Raw genomic sequence first — 24,613 nt, 5'->3', positions numbered from 1 at the left:
AGAGAAAATGGCTCCAGTATATTAAGTCCAACCTTCAGTCAATCTGCCTATTTAAACGTTTTGAGAACCCCATCACATGTCTAACTATCTCAAGGAAGGAACTGAATGCCCAATTATTAGATAAACTGGGAAGAGACAGGTGGAGGCATAATGTGATAAGTATATGGTCAAACAATATAATTCAGACCCAATCATAGACAAAACTGTGAGCTCTTATCTGTCCTTTGATACATAGATATGTATTACTGAGGTTTCAATTTGAATATATTCCAATTATGCTAGGTTATCCATCTAATAACTATTCAACGGATGCACTCCCTGTTTGCCCGTGTGATGCACGATGTCTCTCCAATGTGTTCTTTATTTTATATTTTTCTGTAAGTTGTATATTGAGGAAAGAAATGGGTACATCTTACACCATGCGGAGACCTAATTTTAGACAATGTCGACCAGCTCTTTCTTATCTTCAATCATTCCAGCCCCTTTTTTATGCTTTTGTCTGGTCTTGATTCTGTGGGCTGCTTTAAAAAAAAGGAGAACTTGCATGTAGTCTTTTAACATAAAGACGTATAGGGGTATGGATGTCTAAATGTGCATGTAATCATCTATTTATGAACAGCTCCCTTTCTTAGAGCTTATTTATTTTAGTATTTCACATTTTTATCCTTGTCTGTTTAAGAATTTTATACAATGATTTGTATTTAATTCATAACGATTTTAATGGATGATGCTTGTATAGAATTCTTACTATGCTGTTTATGTTTTGACGAAATAAAAATTTGATGATGATGACAGAGTACCATGTACGCCAAAATCTAAGTCCAGCTATCCAATTTAGAGTTGGGCAGATTGTCAGAATTCCATCAGTGGTGCCCCCATTGCATCTGTAAACAGAAAGCTTACTCCCATGGCCAGACGGAAAGCTGGCCAATGTAGTATGTGCATTAGAAACATAAAATAAGGGCCAGAGAAGATTTAAAGACCAGCATCAATTGACTCCCCAATACTAATAGAAAAACACTAAACACCTGGGACTAGATAGAGGCCATGAAAAAGAGAAAAACTTTTGTCCCAATTTGTGGATTGCTCTCTGAGACCTATGGTACACAAGATGACTACCTACTAGCAGGACTCCAAGGATGTCCTCCGTCTCTTGAGAGACATGGAATTCAATACAGAAACTGACTACCTTGTCTCTTTTTATTTCAAGTTCCTTTACACCTGTATACCACAAGAATAGAATTGGGCCCCTGTGGAATCCCTACTTTTAGCTAAGGATCCTGATGGTCTTAAACCAAAGGCATTCTTTATGAAATATTCGAATCCAGCAATGAGAGAAAGCAAAACTCGGTTTGAGGACTGCCTGTACTTACAGATGTCAGCACTTCTATGGGAAGCACATTCGTTCTGAGCCTGGCTAACCTTTATATGCATTCTTCTGAATGACCACGGTCACCTTCTTTATATATGTTACCTAAGGTACACAAGAACATTGAAAAACCTCCTTTTCGACCTATTGTTTCCACCAGAGGCAGTTTACACGAACCCATTGGAAAACTGTTGGATAGATATCTACAACCGTTTGTGTTAAACATGAGTAGCTATGTACGAGACACCACCAATTTCATCAACAAAATCAACAGCATCACTCTGGATGATAATAATGAATATTGGTTATGTACAGTGGACGTGACATCCTTGTACACTTCCATTCCACATGACGTAGGCATCTCTGCCATTGAACATACTTTGGTCAATTCCAACCTGGATCCTCAACTACAACTATTCCTACTAGAACTATTGTACTTCACCCTGTATCACAGTTATTTTAAATGGCAAGATCAATGGTACTTACAGCTCACAGGTACATCGATGGGCAATTGTGCCGCTCCGGCATATGCCAATATCTTTATGGAAAAATTTGAAACCGAGAACATTTTGAACAACACCACTTGGCAGAATCACGTCACCATTTTTTTAAGATATATTGATGATATATTCTTTATTTGGCAAGGAGCACATTCTGAACTCATGACAGCACTCAACTCTTTGAATACCATTGATGAAAGAATTCAATTCACCTTTGAAATGCAAGAGGATTCTGCTACATTTCTGGATGTTAAAATCAGTCGGATTCATAATAAGCTTGAGACCACTATACACCGAAAAAAAACGGACCGTAACAACCTGTTACACTTTACCAGCTTTCATCAACCCGCACTCAAAAATCACCTACCATATTCTCAACTATTACGTGTAAAACGGATTGTTTCTCAAACTGATATTTGCACTCAAGATCAGTTTGCTCAACAAATTTTCCCAGAGAGGATACCCACAACAAATCCTCACGCAAGCTGCACAACGTTGCTCTACTACCTCCCGAAACCAATTGTTGAGAAAATCTGACAAACCCACTAATCGACGAGCAGTTGTAGTTTGTAATTTTCAACTATGAGCAACTACTACAAAAAACTAATCTTGAGACATTGGCCAATATTGTCCATTGAACCAGATTGCAGAGGGCTATTTAAAGACAAACCTATTTTCGCATTCCAAAGAAGCAAAAACCTCAAAGAAATACTCACCAAACCAACTGATACATCTTGTACGTCTTACAAAGGAACGAGACCTTGTTACAATTGCAGTAATTGTAACAATGTGATTACTGGTCCCTTCATCAATCGTCCAATGAAAGGTCACAAAATCAACCTCAAAGTGAACGCCACGTGCAACACCATGAACGTTATTTACCTTCTTAAATGTCCCTGTGGATTTGTGTACGTTGGCAAAACCGAAAGAAAAATAAAGACCAGGATTCTTGAACACAAGAGCAATATTCGAACTAACAACATCAAATCTACCATAGCAGTACACTTCACTGAATTTCATCACAACATCAGTCAGCTTAAATTCATGGTACTTGAAACTGTAGAAGTCAAAGAAGGAAGAGACATTCACAATCTGCTTCTCCGCAGGGAAAATCCCTGGATCAAATTGTTGAACTCAATGAAGCCAAACGGACTTAATGATCGTATGGAATTTTTGTGTTACTTGTAAACGCTACTGTTTCTTATGTTATCACACTCGTCTGTTAATTTTGTTTTTATTTCATTTTCATTATTTTACTTTTTATCATTATCATTTACCTTTTGATAACTATAATTATAACAACACACACAACAGTCACTGTTTGTCAATTCCTACACAACTTGTCACTGCAATATGGCGCTTGCACTTGCTCGATTTGTATAGCCCTCTTTCTATACCTATGAAGCGCGTTATTTAAAACAAATTAGAAGCGCACTTCTGCGTTCACGTTTATATCAACCACGAGACATTCGGAGCACCAAGAAAGCACTTAGCGTTTTGTAAGTTTGTTTCACTTTTTTGTTTCTACTTGCCACATTTAATTTCACAATCACGCTGCTCGTTACACTGGCACAGGTTGCGTTTGAGCATTTTCACTTCGTCTTAGTACACTTAAATTGGCACAGTTTATCTGCACTGAATTTCCATTTTTCGCTGTTTTATGTTTTCATCAACCTCGAACTTCGTTCACGACCGCTATCACAGCTTAGAGCATTTTTTAACAAGAGCACCCATTTACATTTTGTTTCTAAATCCGTACAGCTTCCGAGTGATAGCCTTACATCTTTGTGATTCACCGACGCACTGTCATTTTTTACGATGCATGTTCCGACCAACTTTATTAAGCCTCACGCATTTGAAAATCTTTATCGTTTTTGTACAATGTGAGCTATTTTCGTTTTCAATGACTTCCTGACTCTAGTGTTTTGTTATTATTCATAGATATGTCCCCTGACGAAGGTCCGTCCGGGACCGAAATGCATTGGGCTATTTTCCGAAATGTTTAACGTTTGGATGTAAAACGGATGAATATTCATTTGATATGATTTACTAAACATCAATTGAAAGACCCAACCAAAGCTTCGCTGCATCTTATTTTCTTACAATTCATGAATATTCAATGACTTAACTTCATCAACCCCGGTTCTTAGGGGCCTCGAGCTGTGCACAGGGGGACGTCTCCTAACTTTAGGATACGCTTCATTTGGTTTACATGTTTCAACACTCCGGATCAGAGAGTGATACCCCAGTAGCACGCCACAACTTCACAAACGGCTATAATTTCAGTTGTGCGCTTATCCATATCTTGTTTGTATTCTTCTGAATTAGAGCATGTCCTTATTTCTGACAGGCCGTACCGCTCCCACTTGGGCATATGGGAGTGGTATATAGATTATATTTTTTTTATCGAGCATGGGGATGCTTTCTCTATCATCTCCTTCCACCAGTAGCAGAATTCTCTTAACCCCTTCTTGCATTTTACATGTGAATTCAGCAACGAGAGATAACCTTCACTGGACCTGTTGATACTCCCCAAGGTAGGCTCGCTTGAAACAGAACTATACAAAAACCGATTGCATCCAATGCCCGGCTGTGCTTCAATAGCTACCATCCAAAGGTGCTTCGAGACAGCCTGCCCTTTGGTCAGTTTTTACGCGTCCGACTCAACAGTTCCTCTGTTCAGAAATCCAGAGATCATGCCAGTACTCTATCAAGTCACTTGCTAGATAGGCAAAATCCTGCTCCTCTCATACACAGATCAGTTAAAAGAGCTAGGACAACAACAAGAGGCTTTTTTTTACATCAATCCACTGGAACACTCAAACTCCACCCATCGAACGCTTACCAGTGGTAGAGTAACACAATGCAGTGCTTTGCTGTACATTACTCTAGATTTATCAAGCCATGCAGGGCCATTCAAGGTGGCCTTGCATGGCTTGATGAATCTGATTTATTAGTTGCGTCGCCCTTGCACCTTCTTGCGTGGCGGAAGGGTGATGCAACTCAATGATAAATATGTCCCGTAGTGTTTATCTTAGGGTTTGCATTTTCTTTCTATGCCCTCCATGACTTTAGCTAATGGCTTTAAGGCATTAAACAAACTAGGAGGGGGGTGGGCGCACACTGCCTCACACTTCAGCCTGACACCGAAGAAAGTGTTATCATGCACTGCATTTATTATGATGCATCAGGGCAAACTGAGTGCTGGAGTGTGAGGCCGTGTGCGCCCACCCCCTCCTCTTTGAAAAGGCTCCCTTGAGCTAATGAGCTGACGAGCTCTGGTTGATGCACCTGCACCCAGGGAGTGGTACTAAGACCTGAGAAGACTTTGGGCAGCATCTCCAGCACTGCCAAAAAGAGTGTTGCTCTCTACTGAAGAAGGACAATTATCCTGAAACACGTGTCTAGAGATACATAGCACTGGCTGCACCAACAAGGGTGAAAAACTAAATCCTGACACCAAAGAAAGTGTTATCATGCACTGCATTTATTATGATGCATCGGGGCATACTGAGTGCTGAAGTGTGAGGCAGGGTGCGCCCACCCCCTCCTATTTGAAAAGGCTCCCTTGATCTAATGAGCTGATGAGCTCTGGTTGATGCACCTGCGCCCAGCGAATGGTACTGAGACCTGAGAAGACTTTGGGCAGCATCTCCAGCACCCCCAAAAAAAGTGTTGCTCTCTACTGAAGAAGGACAATTATCCTGAAACACATGTCTCGAGATACACAGCACTGGCTGCACCAACAAGGGTGGAAAACTAAAGCCTGACACCGAAGAAAGTGTCATCATGCACTGCATTTATTATGATGCATCGGGGCAAACTGAGTGCTGGAGTGTGAGGCAGTGTGTGCCCAGCCCCTTCCTATGCATTAAACAAACTACTTTCAAGAAAAGACTGATGTCTGATTGGCAATGGTTCAAAAGTGTGACATTCCTCTACAGTCTTTTTAGAGGTCCTTTTCACCTTGTTTAGAGCATCTCTTTTTAAGTAAATTGAGAAAACTATCTGTCAGTTCAATAAGTGATCAACCCCACTACTTCAAAACTATTGTCCTGAGTTGGGAGTTCAACTGAAACACTAAAGCAACATTATCTCAACTGGTAATGGCACTTTTTAGGTTGCCACTACATTCAGCAGATTGGTTGGGCTCAGTTACTTATTTTTAATTTTTCAAATTTAGGATTGAGGCCAGTGCTAGTGTTACACAAATGTGACATATTTGCTATATTAATGTCACTTAAGGATAGGTTATGGTGAGCATTAGGGTAATATTAATGTTACTTATTTTTTATTTAATTAAATTAATTTAAACCATGAGTCTGGTTTAACACAAGGGCTAGGCTACAGTTATTTATGTATTGATATGAATGTAAGCAATGTTGTCATCATTTAATGTAGACCACCCTCACCTCCCTATGTGAGGGTACAATGAGCATTCCAGTGCTCTTCTATGCCAGAGCCCTTCTGCCTTTCTTTTATCACAGGGCTGTGTGTCTTCAAAGGGCACTGGAGTTTCTGACAACCTATGCAGCAATACATATATTGTTAATTATTTGGGATAAGAGCCTGTCCTCATAGATATGGAGTAAGACAAAGCAGTGCAAGTCGCTGCGTTGCCTTACTCTATGTCAAGAAGGCGTTCCATGGGCCTTGTGATGGGTGTTCTCACACAACACCTATGGATTTTGACGCTGCCCCAGATTTACAAAACCACGGAAACCTCTGGCAGCGGCAAAACCTTACTCCTCCCCATTGCAGGCGAAATGAGGAAAAATGTTTTCATTTCTCCACGTTATTTCCTCTTTCTATGTGTGCTGCATTCTGCACCAACACAGGAGGAATGGACAGGAAAGCACCATTTTTCATAAATAGGGTGTAGTCCTGCCCTTGCACATTGGCGTGAGCAGTGCAGCAAGAAGACTTGCAGTGCTGCCCTACACCAATTCCTCATAAATGAGGCCCTTTGTTTTTAGCCACACCTTTGACTACGCGCCACGCTCACTGACCTTTGGTTTGCTAAACACTGTTAATATTATTTCCCGACTGTAAAAATGATTTGCTGTGGGAATTGGGGTCGTTAATGTTTGCCGATTGTTGTCAATGAAGTGGAGTACCAAGTTCTAGAAATTTTTGTGAGGAGGAGGTCCTTAAGCCTAAAAAAGTTTGACAAGGGGGTGTCTCAACATCAAAAAGTTTGAAAACCTCTGCTTTAGATGGACATGTAATGCGTAGAATTCACTGTGGAAATAATTGGCGCAGGCTGCAAATAAACGAAGAGTACACCAACATGAAACATATACAACAAAAAGCAGCTGTAAATGTGGCCTGAAAATAAAGCACCCGTTGCGAAGGTAACATGTTTGTGAAATAAACACAGCCCTGATGAAAAAAATAACATTCAGAAATAATTTGTGCAGACTGCAAGATGGATAAAACATATATACCTTAGAAACGGGTCTCAGCAAGGGCGGCTGCTGATACACCAACCCGAGGCAGACCCCCCCCAAAAAAGTAATGCACGAAGGAATGTAAAATTAAATAAAGAAGTGTGAGACCGCATCTAGCAGGGGCAGTCTACCGGGAAGGTCAGAAGCACCAAAAGGCGGGACTAATTGAGCCTGCTGACCAAACAATAGCAGGCATTTATGAAGGGCATGAACAGGAACAAATAGAAAAGATGGGAGGTGCTTCAAGCCACAGTCCAGATTACAGCATGCCTCACAGAGCAGAGCATGCGCTTCCCCGACTCGATCTAACAAGCAGTCACAAGTGCAGTGCTTACTCAGGAGTGACATTCCCTGCTCTTTCTCTTTTTACTACCTCATTGGATTGCACAGTTGCATTCTAATTGAGAATTCTTATGTTAGGCTTCTAAGAGCATCAGTTGCTCCTAGGCTCTGGCTGAGGTGCGCTTGAATGTCCACAGTTTACCTGTGTTTGGAATCATTTATGCAGGTTTTCATAGTATGCTGTTTAATATCTGCTACTAGAGGTTGTTTTGTAGTGCGTTTTAAGAGTTAGTGCTGTTGGAAAATGTGCCTAATATAAGACACGTTTGCTATGATGGATATCTGTGGTTTGTTCCATCTGATGTTTACTGTTGGTTGTTGGACTGCCCTGTGAAAACTATGCTTATTTAGGATTTGTGATGCAAACGTTGGGCTTTGGGGTGTGAATAAACATTGTGGAGAGCAGTTGCAATGTTGCAGAGAACTGTAAGGGGAGGGGAGGGGAGGGGAGGGGAGGGGAGGGAAGGGAAGGGAAGGGATGGGAAGGGAAGGAAAGGGAGGGAAGGGTAGGGTAGTGTAGGTAAGGGGGAGGGAAGGGAAGGGAAGGGAAGGGAAGGGAAGGGAAAGGAAGGGAGGGAAGGGTTGTGGAGGGGAGAGGACAGGAGGGAGAGATGAGGTTTTCACACATCAACCCATGGATTTTGGTGCATTTCAAGATTTACCCTGAGCAGTAGACCTGAGAATGTGGCAAAAGGCTACACCTTCCCAGGTTAGGCATAACAAGGAAAAATATCTTTATTTCACCTTGTTACTTCCTCTATCAATGTGGACTGCATTGTGCAGCATGCATAGAAAGAGGACAATGCCTCACAGGATTGTTTTTGAGCAGGAAGGTGTTCTTTCTTTCTTTCTTTACAATCTTTATTCAATCACTTATTAGAGATCATAAAAGCACAAGTTCATTACAAACACATTATATATAAAATACAAATAGTGTTGTACATCAAATAAGACTTTCAGATCATAATAAAACTATAGTGGTAGATGTGCCCAGGATGCTTCATTCACAAATATTAGGAAAATAATTACAGTGATTAATTAGTTAACTTTCTCTTTCTCAAGCAGGCCCACAAGAATGTGGCTACAGAAAAACCGACAAAAGGATCTGAGAGGGACTTTAAAAAGTACAATGCCACCCTGCAATGAATAAAATTATAAAGCCTTAAAATTAGAAGAATAAAAGCCTCTCTATTTGATAAAGTTTACAAAACAGTACACAGTGAAGAGGCGACTGTTTATCACATGGAAATGGTATCAGATTTCCATGCTTGAATTGATTCTCTGGGAACCCTAGCATCAAGGGAATGAGGTTCATGCGAAAACAGAGCAGGATGAATCTATGCTGTCTGGATGGAATACTGGATAAATATAAAAATCCTTTCTCTTTGAGGGATAAGGTCATATGCAAGTGACGCTTTTTGGTACCTGCTGTTTTCTCTACGGGCAGAATTCGCCCTCTGCATGAACAACTCAATTATTTTCTGCCTGGAGACCCTTCTGCAAGATGAAGGTTCCCTAAATAAGTCACCCTGTCCAATTGCGCTCAGGCCAGCCTCTACATATCTGAGCCAGCTGCTCCTATTGTAATGCTCCAATTTCATGCAATCACCAATTATACGCTGCGTTAGGTCAACGGTCGTCCTATGTCAGATTGAGATCCATAACAAAATTAGAGCCAATCTAATTGAATGTACCATATAGGACAGCCCCAGTTCGCTATGTAATATATAATTGGAGAAAGACTGAGGGAGCGACAACCTATTTTTAAAACATTTATCATCTATTGTTTCGAGTTTCCCACTCTGAGCCATGCCCTATACTCCCGACCCATATGTTGCTACTAACTTTGTTTTTGTAAGGTATATCTTTTTAATGGGGTCCAATGGACTTGCACCCAACTTCTTAGCAAAGCCCTTAATGGCTTGGAGACTTCTTTTCATACCTAGAGCTCTTGCAGTAACCAGGTTTACCCAGGAATGATTTTTAGCAAATAGTACTCTCAGGCATGGAAAGGATTCCACTACCTCAATGTTCTTTTTTCCCAGGTGAAAGTATGGGGATTTTTAACTTTTGCCTGCTCCTGCTGTAAAGATGAAGGATTTTGATTCATTCCCCTTCAGGTCTAATGCAGCCATAAATGAGGCATACGTTGTTATCAAGCCGTGAGAGCTACCCCCGTCCTGGGAATTAGGACGGCATCGTTGGCATATACCAGAATTGGAAGGGTAGTTCTTTTAAACATAGGCACATCCTGGGGGGAGTCAGTCAGGGCGTTCCCCAACCCTTTTGTGTAGATGGAAAAAAGGAATGGGGCAAGGACACAGCCTTGTCTTACTCCCCTCTCGATCTTAAATGAATGTGTGCATTCCCGATTAATGCCATACCGGACACAGGCAGTTGCGTTGGCATAAAGCTGTCGGATGAAATTAATTATTGGTGGAACAATCCCCATCCCTCTCATCATCGGCCACAGCCTATGATGGGATACACATGCAAAGGCCGATGACGGGTCCATGAAAGCCATGTAGATCTTCCCGCCTTTGACTATGGTGTATTTATCAATGCAGAGTGAGAGGTTAAGACATTGGTCAACAGCCCCATTCCCCCTTTGTAAACCACATTGGGCCTGCATCAAGATGTTATGTTCCTGGGCCCAGTCCTCCAGTCTAGCTAATAAGATCCGGCCCATGAGCTTGGCTGTGGTATCCAGTAGGGAGATGGGTCTGTAATTCTTAGGGCTGCTTCTATCCTTTCTTTTAAATCTGGACTATTATGCTGTGCTTCCAGGACAGGGGGGCCCTCTATCGGTACGCTATTAGATACATTAGTTAATAAGGGGCCCATAGATCATTATCTTGGAAAAGATCGATTGGGACCCCGTCTGGCCCCGGTGCCTTCCCTGGAATGCAAGCCTTCAGCCCTTTTGTGACTTCGCTTAGTGAATACTTTGAGATACCTTGCGGTGGATAACTTACATTAGGCAGACAGTAGGCAGGAGGGGTATCAGAGCCGAATATGCCTTCGAAATATCTAATCTATAAATCTTCGCTTATATGTACATCCAGGGACAGGTCTTTGGGCTCTTTAAAATAGGGTGCATTTATGACTTTCCAGAACTCGCTGCAACTACTCAAGTTGGCAGCCTGCTGGAGGTCATCCCAAGCTTTCTCCCTAATGTCCTTCTCCCTTTCCTTTCTGGAAGTTTTGTAGTCTCTACATAACATTCTTATCTGCTCTGGATCTCTCTGCTGGATCTTTAAGGCATCAACAAGAGCTCTTTTAGCTAGCAAGCATGTTGGATCAAACCAGCCTCTTACCATTGGCCCGTCTGCACGCTTGGGATGGGTCAGTACATCTTTTAGCTTCTCTATCAAGGCTCTAAACTGGGAAACTAAGAATGCTGGAGAGGACTCCATGGACAGGCATAGTAAAATATCATCGCTTGCTTGTGCTATGGGTACGTGGGCCAAGTTCTGTTTGACCACCTGCATCCACTTCCGTTGATACCCGTTTTTCCTAGTTAAGGAGATATTTCCTGTTACCTCAGGCTGTTTAGTCAGCTTATGGGGGATGTATAAGTGGCTAAATATGATTGCATGATCACTATGACAGGTAAAGACAGTGTCTGTATGAGTGACTTTCCCACTAATTGTAAAGTTTACTAGGATAAAGTCAATAGTAGACTCATAATTGTTCCTCCTAAATGTTTTCCCTATGTTACCATCTTTTGTGTTGTTTATTATCCCCAAGTTTCTTAAATAAAGGAGTTTGTTAAGACTATCCCCATAGTCATTATTGGAGAAATGAAAAAGGGAATTATCTTGGTGGTCTCTAAGCCCACACACCATAACTTATATATACTTACAAAGATGAGCGTTAAAATCTCCCACACAGATAGGATTTAGGGGGCCCTTTTTCGTAAAAGAGTTAACTTTGTTCAATTCCTTATTTAGTTTCTCTACCACTAACTTCCTGGGACGCCCCGTTTAATTTTTATAGAAGTTAATTAAAAGCCATGGTCTGTCCTCTGTGCTTTCTATGAGGAGCAGGTGGAAATGTTTGTTCTGCGATCTGATCATCCTTACTTGGAAAGAGAAGGTGTTAGATATTAAAGTTAATAATCCAGCCTTCGCTCTGCCTGACACTGAGTCAACCGCTTCTGTATAGGAGGACCAGTATCCCGAAACAAAGATGGGTTCCATGGCCCATGTTTCTTGGAAGCAGGTAACCTCTGAGGGGTGCCAGATTTTATGCCATTGCTCATCTCCTAGTTTAGGGGTGATTCCAGCCAGATTCCAAGAGGCTAATCGGGTCTTACTAGTATTGACCAGACTCAATATTTGAAGGCTTGACAGCCTTCCCTGAGTCATAAGGGCTTCATTGCCTGGGGGGTTGGAACTTTCAGCAGGAGGATGGGTAACTGTGGTTAGTCAGTCACAAATCTCCAAATCTGAGAGGGCGGAAAATCTATTGTGAAGCCCCAGCCCCACAGTGCTGCTATTGCTTCCCCCCTGGGATGGTTGGTGACCTTTTTTTTTGCCTTTGCCTTAAGGGCTCTGTTAGGCCCTGCTTATAAATGTATTCCAAGGATAAGGGTATGATCTGAGTTCTCCTATCTGACATTCTACGCAAATTACTTAAGAGGGCTTTGACCACTTGTGAGTTATTAAATTTGACCACAACACGTCACCGTCAATGGATTTAATAGAGCTGCCCACCCAACCCACTCTCCGGGCCATGATAATCTCCCGGGACAAAGGGTAGTTTCTCATTCCTATATCCATTAGGTGGTTTGAAAGCCAATGCAAACATTTGTCCATTAGCTGTAGAGTGGATTCGGTCTGGTTGTCACGGAGTGGTAGTACATTAGCCAAAACTAGGACTAAGGTTGATGCTGCGGGTGGAAGATGTAAAACTTGTTGCGCTTGGTGTACTTGTTTATTAGTGCTCACCCATGGTCTGAGTAGTGGTTGAGTTAACTGTAGATCACCACCCATGCCCCCCGAGACTCTGGAAACCTGGTGTACAAAGCCCGTTGTACCAAATGGCGGTGACATTTGGCTTTCCATGGTGTATTGTGATGAGCTGTGTCCATAGAAAGCAATCCACCTGAAAGTATAGAAATAGTTGGTAGTGATCTTGACAGAGTCAGCCCCGACACACCCAGGTTGCTGAGGACCCGACATAGGGACTAGTCCGCAGTGACAGATGCTAGCTCTGTGAGTTGGGGGTCCGGGGGATGGTGGAGCAAAGCATTTTGAGCCTCCATACCAGATAAGCACTCTCCAATAGCTGACAAAATGGATAGGATGGGCTCCAGCAAGGCGGACAATAGATTACGTACTCTGTCCCAGAATGCTTCGTCCAGTATTACGGATTGAGGTGCGATACTTGTGCCAGATGGTGATGCCGGGCTCTCTGTGTGCATCTTAGGGTCTCCTCGCTTGGGTTTCTGTGCTCGATTTAAGGTTGTTGACTTGGGCCTAGGTTTCAGAGTACCTCTGCCCCTTCGTCGCTTGGCTGGTGGATCATTTGAGGGGTCAGTATGAGGTTAGTACACAAGCCCCTTATTAATTCCAGCCTGTGCAGCCGGTGGAGATGTCCGAATTTCTGCCCCAGTGTTTGGTAGGTTGGGAGATATCAATAATTGTAGACACTAGGTGTGGGGAGCCTCCTCCTCCTGGGGGCTCCCTGCGGGTGGCCTCGGTGGGAGAGGAAGGGGCTCTAAAGATAGTCGCCTTTGGGTCATTTCTATTTCGTGGGTCAATATGCTTGCTGCTCTAGATAAAAAAGTATCCAATGTAGTTACTGTCCCTCCACCCGCTTTCTCCATAGGGCCTTTCCTCTTCACCATTTTGTCAAAAAGGTTGAAAGTACAGTACCTTAGGTTGTGTGCTGGACGTTAGAGAGCTGACCCAGCCCGGTCTCCTCCAGGCTCTGTCGGGTGTGGATGGGCTGTGTTCATTCATGCACAAAAACAATCCTGCTTACAATGCAGGATCCCTTGCAGCATGGTGCACGGGTGCCTGCAAAGGCGATAGGCAGCACATTGTGCCACTGCACAGGGAAAAGGCATGAATACACTGTATTATGTTAAATACTGTGCTCTTCTGCCCTTTCCTTATTATGGTGAGCAATGCAACAAGGTGGCTTACTGCACTGCACTGCGCTGCGCTGCGCTGTGTGATATGAACATTATTATGCCCCTGTATGCGCCGTTCTCCTCGCACATGGCTGAGAACTCTATAGATGAGAGATAGGATAGGCATAGGGACAGATCTCTATCCATACCTTCGTGAATTGCATTGGTTAGGATGTGAAGTAGTACTACAAGAGTACTACATCACCTACTCATGCATATCCTTTGCGATGTGGCCCCTAACTCTTTTGAGACCTACGCTTGGGTGCACTTTGTTTGCAGTTCATGTGCTGTTTGGAAAAGCACAGCCCAGGAGCGGACTCAAAGGGAAGCTACTCAACTGTATTTTTTAAGAAATAACTCTTGCAAAGCCAAGAAGAATGACCACGCATGTTCCTTGAGATAACACATGCACTTAAACATAACTTTGTGATAAGGCCCACATTCTTCAAGAAAGAAGCAAAATGGTCTGGCCAGTTTTTATAAAATGAGAGATGCTTTAAATTTATCACTGATGCATCTTAAAATCAGTCTTCTGCTGATATTTGCACTGACATTAAGGTAAAATTGTGGGGTTAATTTTATGGGTCAATACAAATGTATTTTGTGAACTGGTTGTTTGTGTAAATGTCACTGGGAAACTACAAAAGCCAAGTGCAAAATTGCCAAGACCCAGTGCAAAATTTCCCGACGCTGATGCAAGCTACATATTTGGGCTTTGAGTTCATTTGAATGTTAAGTCTAGTTAGTTATAAGAAATACATTACCATGCCTTACTTGTTTACTGCAAATGCATTTACTGCTTGTTAATTTATGATAAAGAATTGTCATGCTCATTTCTTTCTTTAATGTATTTCTGATTTGATAAATAAACTGCCTGTTGTTTGCAATTATCCTAGTTTTCAAAAATGTTTACATTAGTTGTGCACTACATTGTACTTTTGTTCTATTATGTCTGCCACACAAGTGTTTTTTTTCTCTTGCAGTTTCTTATCTATGCCACCTTCTACGCGATAATTGCTGGGATGTTTTTCGTAAGAGGCTTATACACATGTGTACATGGCAAGAGGTTGTCGAGCAGTGAACCAGCTGTGACACAAAAAAGCACTATCTTTTGATAACCCGAAGGACACTTTGAACTTTACAACTTTTCTGATTCTTGTTTCTATTTTAACATTATCGTATTATGTTAGCCAGTGTGTCACAAGGGTTTTTTACTCTTGTGAACAGATTTTAGTCTTTTCCTGGACAAATAAATGATGAATGCGGGACACAATGAATCGCTCTTTTGCACACTCAGTATTACTATGCATTGCACATTTAAACAACAAAATGTGCATTTCAATTTTAAAAGGTTCAGCTTCACGTGCACCTTTTTATAAGCTGCACTTTGTAGCATGTTTAGTACCTCTCCAGTAGTACTACTTGTTTATTACAAAATGCCCAAACCGACATGCCGACACCTCCGCATCCACCTTGACTATCTTTTTTCTATGAAGACCACCGCGTATTTATCTGAGAACAGGATAGGCTCATAAAAAAAGGCAAAACATGCAGGATTCGGTCTTTTGAATAACGATTCTGCATGTTATGCCTCATTTCCATGTTAAAAAGTTGGAATAGAAGGTATTTACTACATGTAAAGATCTCACACTGGGGAGATGATATTTATCATGTGTGACAAATACTTCAACTATTTTACCTAACTTGAAATATGGGCCTTAGATGTAAATGTGGGAGGTACAGGGGAAAGTGGGTGCAGAATGTAGATTTTACTAGTAATTTATGAAGGAAAGTCTTAATTTTATTAGACACATAGGCCAGTACTATGCTATTCTAATCTTGCATTTTATTAACAGCCGCAGTCAAGAAACTTAACAAAACTAAGACTCCCATAAGACTCAGAGAAGACTAGCCAAGGGGAAACGAACATGAACGTTTCCAACCAATAGAAATACAAGTACACCCATATCCCCCCACTTGACTGTGAACAGTCCTCTTTTCTTTTGCGAGAAGTTAATTATGATCCACAAATAAAGGAAAAATGGATAAAAGGATGAAACAGGCTGGTGTAAATATAAAAAGTTCTTGACAAAAGTCTTTGAATGTTAGTCCCACAGAGGAGCCCGGAACACCAGGAAGGAATAATCCAGGATGGTCCGCCTTCAGAGGAATGAAGAATGAATGACCAGAACCAACTGGAACATCCTTAAAGATAAAGGTGGTAACGCTGGAGCAACTGTCAGGGTGGGAAAAAACACAAGAAGTTAAACAAGTGTTGAGGTTGGATAATACTCGACTCCGTGTCTTTAATGAACTTAAGACTTTCCTTCATAAATTACTCGGAGAATCTACATTTTATGGCAAGACTGGAGGCTCCTATTATGCTACTTAAAAGCAAGGTAACTACCACAGAAGATGCAGTGTGAATAGGTTTACAATGAAATGTGTGAAACACATTCTCATTACACCAGTCAGCTGATATCAGAATGTCCTCAAGTTAGGTATCAATGCCAGCAAGGAACATAATCCATCTGACCCAACAAGCTAGATTTGGAGATGAAACCGGTTTGTGTGGATTTCTGAAGGAGATGAAAAGTTGGGATTGAGAGGACATTCTGAGATCAATCGTTCCACATTCATTGATCTTAAGGCATTAGCCAACATATAGTTTTGGTTAATCAGGAAACTAAGTATCAACCACAGATGTTAAATTTGGCTTTGTACATTTGTGAACTGAATAAAAACCCACATGTGGGAGTGATTGACGAGAAGTAATCAGATCGACATTTGTTAGAAATTAGGCATAAAAGCATGGTCAGTTTTGCAGGCAACATTTTCAATGAAAGATCAGGGTTATCAGGCTAAGAAATAAACAGTTTCAAAACAGCATTCACATCCCATAGATTGCTGTGTTTCGGAATAGGAGAATTAGGAAAGTTTACTTCCTTTAGAAGTCTCCCACCGGTTTTCCATTGATGAAAAGATGGTTATATGGAAATGGCAGGTCTGTATAAATGAATGGTGAGATAGGATTTACCTGCACTAGATTCAGCTGCCTAAAATGTACAATGTACACTACATCCGCTGAAAAGGGATCAATTGATTTTCCCATACACCAGCTCGCCCAAAGAGATCAACCTGAATTGTAAACCTTGGTGGTACCATGGGCCCAGGATTTGTTGATGTATTCTGAAGCTTCTGATAAAATGAAAGATTAAGACTGGTAGATCCATCTATTTAACAAGCTGAAAGAATGGGGGAGTTCTCTAATTCAGGTTGTGGGGCAGTCCCAATGGATTCAGAAGGAGGTTGGGAAAAGATGGTAGAGAAACTGGATAGTCTATTGCTGGTTCTAGAAGGGGGAAAACCAAACTCCTGACTGCCAGAAGGGAACCACCAACACAAGGGATGCCACCTGGCATTTGGGTTGAGCGAGTAGAGCGAGAACACTGTTGATAATGAGGAAAGGAGGGCAAGCGTAATTGATACACTGGGTCCAAACCAGTAAAAAGCATCCGTAGCTAAAGCTAGAGGATTGGGACGCCAACTGAAGATCTGAGGCAGTTAAGAACTGAGTCTGGTTGCGAATAAGTCTATGTGGAACGGACCCCATTTGTGGAGAAATGACCTGAAGACTGAAGGATGAAGTCTTCAGTCATTTGAGTCATGTAGATGATGGGACTGGCTGTCTGCTACGGTATTCAGCACAAACCTAGATCTTGTTGAAAAGACAATATTGCCAAAAACTCTTGACGAGTTCTGCAAGTGGTCTGGATTTGGTGCCCCCGAGATGATTGAGCAATTGAACCCCAGTAATGTTGTCCATGCACAGAAGAATGGAGCATTGCACTGTTTTTTTTGGCATCCTTTTTATTACAAAGGAGCCTGCAATCATCTCTAAACAGTTAATATGTATGCTGGACTCCTCTAGAGACCATGTCCCCTTAGTCGAGATTGGTCCACATTGTGCACCCCAACCTGTGTGACTTGCATCAGATTCTAACACAATATAAGGAGCTGACGCAAAGAGAGTCCTGTTGTTTCAAGCATCTAAATGGCCTATCCACCATTGAAGCTCTAACTGAGAATGCAATGACATCAGAATAGGCGAGGCCTCTACCCAAATTATGAATCTTTAGTGTTTGATGGGCCTGATAGTGAAGGGTGCCTGGGAATATCGCCTGGATGGAGAAGGACTGAAGGCCCACAATCCTCACAAAAGACCTTAGGGAAATAAGGGAGCTTTGAAATGTGTGAAGAATTTTGGATGTTATTGCTTTGACCTTTGAGAAAGGAAGATGAAGATTAGCAGTGGAAGAGTTTATCAGAAACCCTTGGGATTTGATTTGCTTTGAAGCAGTGTCCATAGACTTTTCTTTGTTGATGCGAAAACCCAAATCTGACAGAAGGGAATATGTCAGTTTTAGGTGAGAGTGGAGATTGTGAAGGTCTTGACATTTAAGAAGAATATCATCTAGATAGATGATGAGATGGATCCCTCTAGGTTGGAGGTAATCAGCTACTGGTTTTATTAGTTTTGTAAAGCACCATGGTGCTGAAGAGAGACTGAAAGGAAAGGCGGAACATTGATTTTTCTGTTCCTGCCGCTGAAACTGAAAGAATTTTCTGCAACTGTGGTGAATGTAAATTGTAAGTAGGGCATCTTGGAGATTCAATTTGACTATCAAGTCTAGCTGAAGCAAAAAATCCCTCGGGTGGATTGTTTCCATCTTGAAATGACGGTATACTACAAAATGATTGAAAAGTTTGAGATTGATGATAGGTCTCATCTTTTTGTTTTTCTCTTGTACTAAAAAGATGGAACTGAAGAACCCTGAGGGATCTGGGATAGATGGATGTATTGCATGTTTTTGTAAAAGGGACTGAATTTCTTGCAAAATTATGTTAGAGATTTCTGATTCAGAACTTTGGAGGAGGAAGAAAGATGGTTTGAAAAGGCTTTGCATAGAGTTCTATACCACAACTTTAAACTGTATTTAAACCCCAAGGGACTGATGTTATTATTTGCTACTTTGTTAGAAAATACATAAGACAACGTATTATAGGTTGGCCGGAACAAAGACTCACCTTGCTGAGTGTTACCTCTGAAGCTTTTTTGTCTCCGATATCCTCTGCTTTTTTGGGGGATAAAACTGGGGTTTTTAGTCTTGAGAAGAGGAGGAGTAGTTTGCTGTTAGTTGGAAATTGCCTATTTTGCAGGGTTATCCTCAAAATGTTTCCTTCTTCGTCCTATTATTTTTCCTGACCATTTTTGCTGGTTTTACTACTCTGGGCACTTTACCACTGCTAATCAGTTCTAAAGTGCATATGCTCTCTGTGTAAATTATGATTATTATTGATTATCCATGATTGGCATATTTGATTTACTGGTAAGTCCCTAGTGAAGGGCACCGAGTGTGCAGGGCCTGTAAATCAAATGCTACTAGTGGGCCTGCAGCACTAGTTTTGCCACCCACATGTGTAGCCCTGTAAAGGTATGTTATGTTATGTTAGGAATTTTTAAAGTCTGCAAAATCCCAAGGGTGTCTTGGCGCTATCTGAAGGGCAGGTTAGAGGCAGTTTCAGAGGTTAAAATAGCCAGGTTTTTATCTCCTTCCTGACAGCCGTTAAAGAAGGGATTGCTTTAAAATGCGCTGGGAGGCTATTCCAAAGTTTAGTCGTTCTGTAAGTAATGCTTCTGCCAACCCATTGCATCTTTTGAATTTGGGAACGGCTAAGAAGTTAGCTTTAGCAGAGCGGACTTTGTTGAGCATTTATCGTTTGAAGGCAAATCTAAGACAGTCCGGCGCCTATATTTTGCAATCCTTTATGAGCAAGGCACAAGGCTTTACATTTTTGCATGGCTGCACTTAGGCAGCCAGAGTAGCTTGCAAAGTCCCTGGGAGATAGAATGAAACTTGGGACGTTTTAGGATCATTCTAGCCGCATTGTTTTAAACTGACTGTAGTTGTTTCATATGTTTTCCTAAAATATTTAGATAGAGACTGTTGCAATAGTCCAATTTAGATAGGGCTAGTGCAGTAATCAGGGTTTTCCTATTGCTGTCCGGGATGAATGGCAGTTTCTTCCTGATCAGCTTTAAGATGTAATAAGCTGAGGAGGTTATAGACTTTGGCACTCATATTAATATTGTCATCAATAATAGCACCTAAATTCCTAGCTTTAGTGACAGGAAGGGGAGGGTGAGGCAGATTCTCCGGCCACCAGTTAAGGGATCAAGCTGGAGAGAGGTTCCCGAAAACAGTCTCAGTTTTACCTGAATTAAGTTTCAGGCAGTGTTTACTCATCCAGCAACTAACCGACTTAATACAATTTCAGCATCTTAGAGGGCCCAACGTATCATTATTGGCAGCAGCAATTATCAATTGGGTATCATTGGCATCGGATGTTGCTTCCAAGTTGAAGCTTTTGATAAGAGGGGCCAGCTTAGCCACATAAACATTGAAGGGTGTTGGGCTCAGAGATGACCCTTGAGGGAGTCCACAAGGCAAGGAAAAGGGTGTAAAATGTAATTTCCCAAGAGCTACTGTTTGTGATCTATCACTGAGGAAAGAGGTGAGTAAGTCCAGAACAATACCTTTCACTCCTATTTCCTCTAGGCAGTGGATGAGAGTAATATGATCTACTGTATCGAAGGCAGCGGATAAATCTAAAAGAATCATAACTGCTAAGCTTCCACTGTCCACTGCCTTTCTCACCTCTTCAGTTGCTTTGACCAGGGCGGTTTCTGGGCTATGTCCTGGTCTAAAGCCGAACTGAGTAGTATCTAGAAGCTGGTTATCTGGGATGTATTTAGATAACTCAGTATTCATAATCTTTTCACAGATTTTAGCAGAGAGAGACAGGCGTGCAGTCAAGCGGTAATTCGAGGTATCAGTACAGCTCAGATTGTTTTATTTTTAAAAGAGTCAGGATAGAGGCCTGTTTCTAAATGGAAGGGAAAATGCCAGTAGAGAACGTAATATTAAAGATGTTTGATAGATTCCACGTAATAATGTCTGGAGCCAATTTCAAGCTCTTTACCGGACAGGGGTCGTAGGGTGAGCCAGATTTACTTTGCAGAAGCCGAGAGCTCATTTGTTCTTGTGTGGTAGCAGAAAAATTGGTAAGCGAGCAGTCTCCCAGTTCACTCAGATGAAATTGCTCTGAGAGTTGCGGGTTGTAGCTATCAGAATCTTTAAAGATCGTATTAACTTTTTCATTAGATGTATTTGCCAGGGTATTACAAAACGTTTGGCTATCAGAGGAGTTGTTATTAATGGAAATAGTAGTATGTTTCTTAACAACCTGAAATAGTGCCTTGAAAGAGTTGGAGGCATTCTCTATTAATCGGGTAAAATAGTAACTTTTTTCCTTAATGATAAGATCTTTATATGTAGCTAATGCACTCTTGTATGCCTGTCTCTCCTGTTCTTCATAGTTCCTACTCAAAATCCTTTCTTGCCTTCTACAGACTTATTTTTCGAGCCTCAAAGCTTCAGTGAAACAAGGAGCCGTATGTGAGCACTGAGTTTTGGTGGGAACCAGCTCCCTGAAGGTGTCCGATAACCAATCAGTATAGCCGATACCAGTAGATTTGGCGTCAAATGATGTAGGGGGATAATGTTCCTCTAAAGTCTGAGCTAGGATGACAGGATTGAGTTTACTCCAATCCTTACACATAATGGACATCGATGATTTGGTCGGATAGGACCGATATCTGGGGCTTTCAGTTGTAAAAGAAATAACAGAATGATTGGACCAAACAACAGGGATAATATTATGATTTTTTAAGGAAGGATTGTTGGTAAAGTGGCCATCAAGCATTTGTCCAGCTGAATGAGTGGCCTCCTTGACAATCTTCTTGAGTCCTAGAGATTCTGCAATATCAAGCAGATTGACTGTATTCTTATCTTCAAAAGCTTCCAAATGGAAGTTAAAGTCACCTAAATAGTAAAATGCTTTGAAAGGAGGATATCTTCAGTTAATAGTAGGAAGAATTGAGAAAATGCATTTTTGCTAATCCCTGGAGGACGATATAAAGAATCCCAGAGAAAAATACTGGGCTTTCTCTGGCAAGTTTGAACATAAATGCCTTGCAATCTTCATTGCTCACATCATTTAAAATGGCAGTATATTCACTGCGATATATTAAGGCCAAACCGCCACCCCTTTTAATTAGTTTATCCTGCATAAAAAGAGTGTAATTCTTGGGGATTGCTGCTGCCAAGTCGGGGCTGCAAGAGTCATCTTCTCATGTTTCTGTGATGACTATCAAGCATAGTGTTTCTATAAGTTCTGCGATTTCAATTTTATATTTCAGAACAGAACTGGCCCATTTAAACCCATTTGAGCAGGCAAGTATAAAACGCGCTCCCCAAAAACGTCCAAGGATCAAGATGTACACAGTTATTATTTAGAGGGGGCGAAGGGACAGGAGCTCCGTACATGAGTATTTCAGAGTCTTTACTTGTTCTGTGCTCGAAGAGCCAGAGGTTTTGGCCCCGGACCCGGTCCAGGTGCAGACAGTTGCTGACGGGCTTGCCTAAGGTGCACCCGCTGCACGTGTCCGCACCGTGGACGCGAGCATAGCATGCTAAAATACCCTCGTAGAAGAGGGGCACATGTCCACCAAAGCGAAACGCTGAAAGCAAAAAAGGGGGTGAAATGAAAAGGGACTTCTAACTTGGGCCCAGCACCCCCGCGTCAGCTTCAGGCTCTCCTGGAGGTGCTGCTACTGGGAAAGGAACAAGTAAGTGAAAATAAACAATCATTAAATCATTAAAAACAGGCTGGTTAGGAGAGTGTGCCGGCATCGCGGACCTGCCACTGCAGTGTCTGCATGCAGTTTTAAAACTGCCATGTCGACCTGGCAAGTGCACCCACTTACCAGGCCCTCACCTTTCCTTTTCTTACATGTAAGGCATCTCTCAGGTAGGCCCAAGGAACCCCCATGGGCAGGGTGCAGTGTATGGGAAAGGTAGGACATGTACTGGTGTGTGTGACATGTCCTGATAGTGAAATACTGTCTATTTCGTTTTTCACTATTGAATGGCTATCTGCCCCATAGGCTAACATGGGAGATACTTTGTAACATCTTACAACTATAACTTTCCATTGGGACAAGACAGAGGAATAACCTTTAAGCTCTATGAAGTCAGAATTTAATAACATATATTTTAGTAAACATGTTTTTTAAATTGTGTGTTTGAAAATGGCACCTTTAGAAAGAAGGCATTTTCTTGTTAAACCATTCTGTGTGCCTCTGCCTGTTTGTGGATTGACTGTATGATTTTGGATTGATAGGGACAGGGGACGTGCATTCACTGTAGACATCCATGGGGGGGGGGGGGTTGAGGTATGCCTGGCTCTTCCTGGATGACTCAAAGCTGAGCTGAATAGACCTTGGCTGCATTTAGAGTAGTGGGAGGAGGTTTCCTTGCACCTGAATAGGGATTATCTCCACCACCTCTGGTCATACTGCACCAGTGAGGCCATAACTGGTTTCAGCTGGGCTTAAAGATCTTGGAATGCTAGATCCCTTCTGGACTTCAAAGGCAGCTTTGCCAAGGAGAACAGCTGTGGGGAGGAGTACTGCCCCTTTGCTGTGTGCTGTGCTGGGTTGGCCTGCAGTTGCTGCTTGTGCCTAGGAAAGAACAAAGACTGAAACTTTGCTGAGAAACCAGCTTGAAGAAGATTCTCCAAGGGCTTGTGTGTGCAACCTCCTGTTCTGAAGTCTCAGGGACACAAAGACCTCACCACCAGCTTCCCTGAACTCCATTGCTGGGAGTTTTGAACTGCCAGGAGGTGCCTGCTCCAGTTTTGGGCCTCTGGAGAGTGTTCCTGCTGTTGGGAGCTGGAAGAAATGAGAACCAAGAGAAACAATCTCTGTTGCTCTCAGCGGAGCCACCGTGATGCTGCGACCTGCACTGAGGCCAGAGGCACCGCTCGTGAAGTGCACAATGCACCACCCAGCCCGCACCACAGCTCCGACGCCCTTAGATGCCTGCCGACGCCTGCAGTCATTGGCCTTCCCAACTCACCAACATTTGCACCGACTCCGTCATTTCTGTGTGTTTAGAGTACACATATTTTACACATTGTCTTTGGTATATGCCTGTCTGCTCATGATATACTGCCAAGGAGGTGAGCAGGGGTTATCTAGAGTGTGTATCCCTCTTACCCTGACTAGAAGCAAGGGTCCCCACTTGGACAAAGGTACCTACCTGTGCCAATTAGAGACCCCCAGTTCTAACGCTGTTGTTTTAGGAGCCTCTGTATCCCTGGTGGCGGCAATTACATCCAGTAAAGCAGTTCCTACCTCTAACTGTGGGTACTGATGGCAGAGCTGTGTTTCGAAAATGCATTAATCCGGCTCTTAAAAAGATTACACTCGAACACCTCTGTTTCAATAAGATTTGGCACTCACGCGGAAAGAACAAAACCTATTGCTTCAACAGAAGGAGTGCGCCAAGGGTGCATTTTAGCCCCTTTCCTCTTTTTAGTATACACAAATGGTCTGGATTTCCTGTTGAGGCAGAAAATTGATTTCCCCCTAGTCAAGGGTCAACCGGTTGCGTTACTTTCGTACGCAGACGACACGGTCCTTATGTCGTTGACAGCGAATGGCTTACAAATCTCCCTGGACGCCTTTACAAATTATATGGCGACATTAGACTTAAAGGCTAACTTTTCAATGTCTTATATAATGGTCTGTGGCCCAAAACACGCAAAATCCAGGAGTTTTAATGTCAGAGGCAAACCGGTCGAAAGGGTGGAAAACTTTACATATCTAGGAAATACGTTCAGC

At 42.2% G+C, this 24,613-nt stretch overlaps 1 protein-coding gene across 1 annotated transcript in view; it reads left to right on the top strand.

Moving 5' to 3' along the window:
* LOC146785443 (thiamine transporter 2-like) overlaps positions 1 to 15,076 on the top strand; it is a 263,941-nt gene extending 248,865 nt beyond the window's left edge. Inside the window, exon 5 of the mRNA XM_085634503.1 lies at positions 14,787 to 15,076. Coding sequence (XP_085490629.1) covers positions 14,787 to 14,918 — 132 coding nt within the window. The 3' untranslated portion in view covers positions 14,919 to 15,076. The remainder of the gene's footprint in view (positions 1 to 14,786) is intronic.
* The last annotated feature ends 9,537 nt before the right edge of the window (positions 15,077 to 24,613 follow it).

The sequence above is a fragment of the Triturus cristatus genome, chromosome 11, assembly GCF_964204655.1.
Source record: "Triturus cristatus chromosome 11, aTriCri1.1, whole genome shotgun sequence".
In the NCBI taxonomy this organism is placed as follows: domain Eukaryota; kingdom Metazoa; phylum Chordata; class Amphibia; order Caudata; family Salamandridae; genus Triturus; species Triturus cristatus.
Note: the sequence above shows the minus strand (reverse complement) of the source record. Positions and strands in the feature narration are given on the sequence as shown.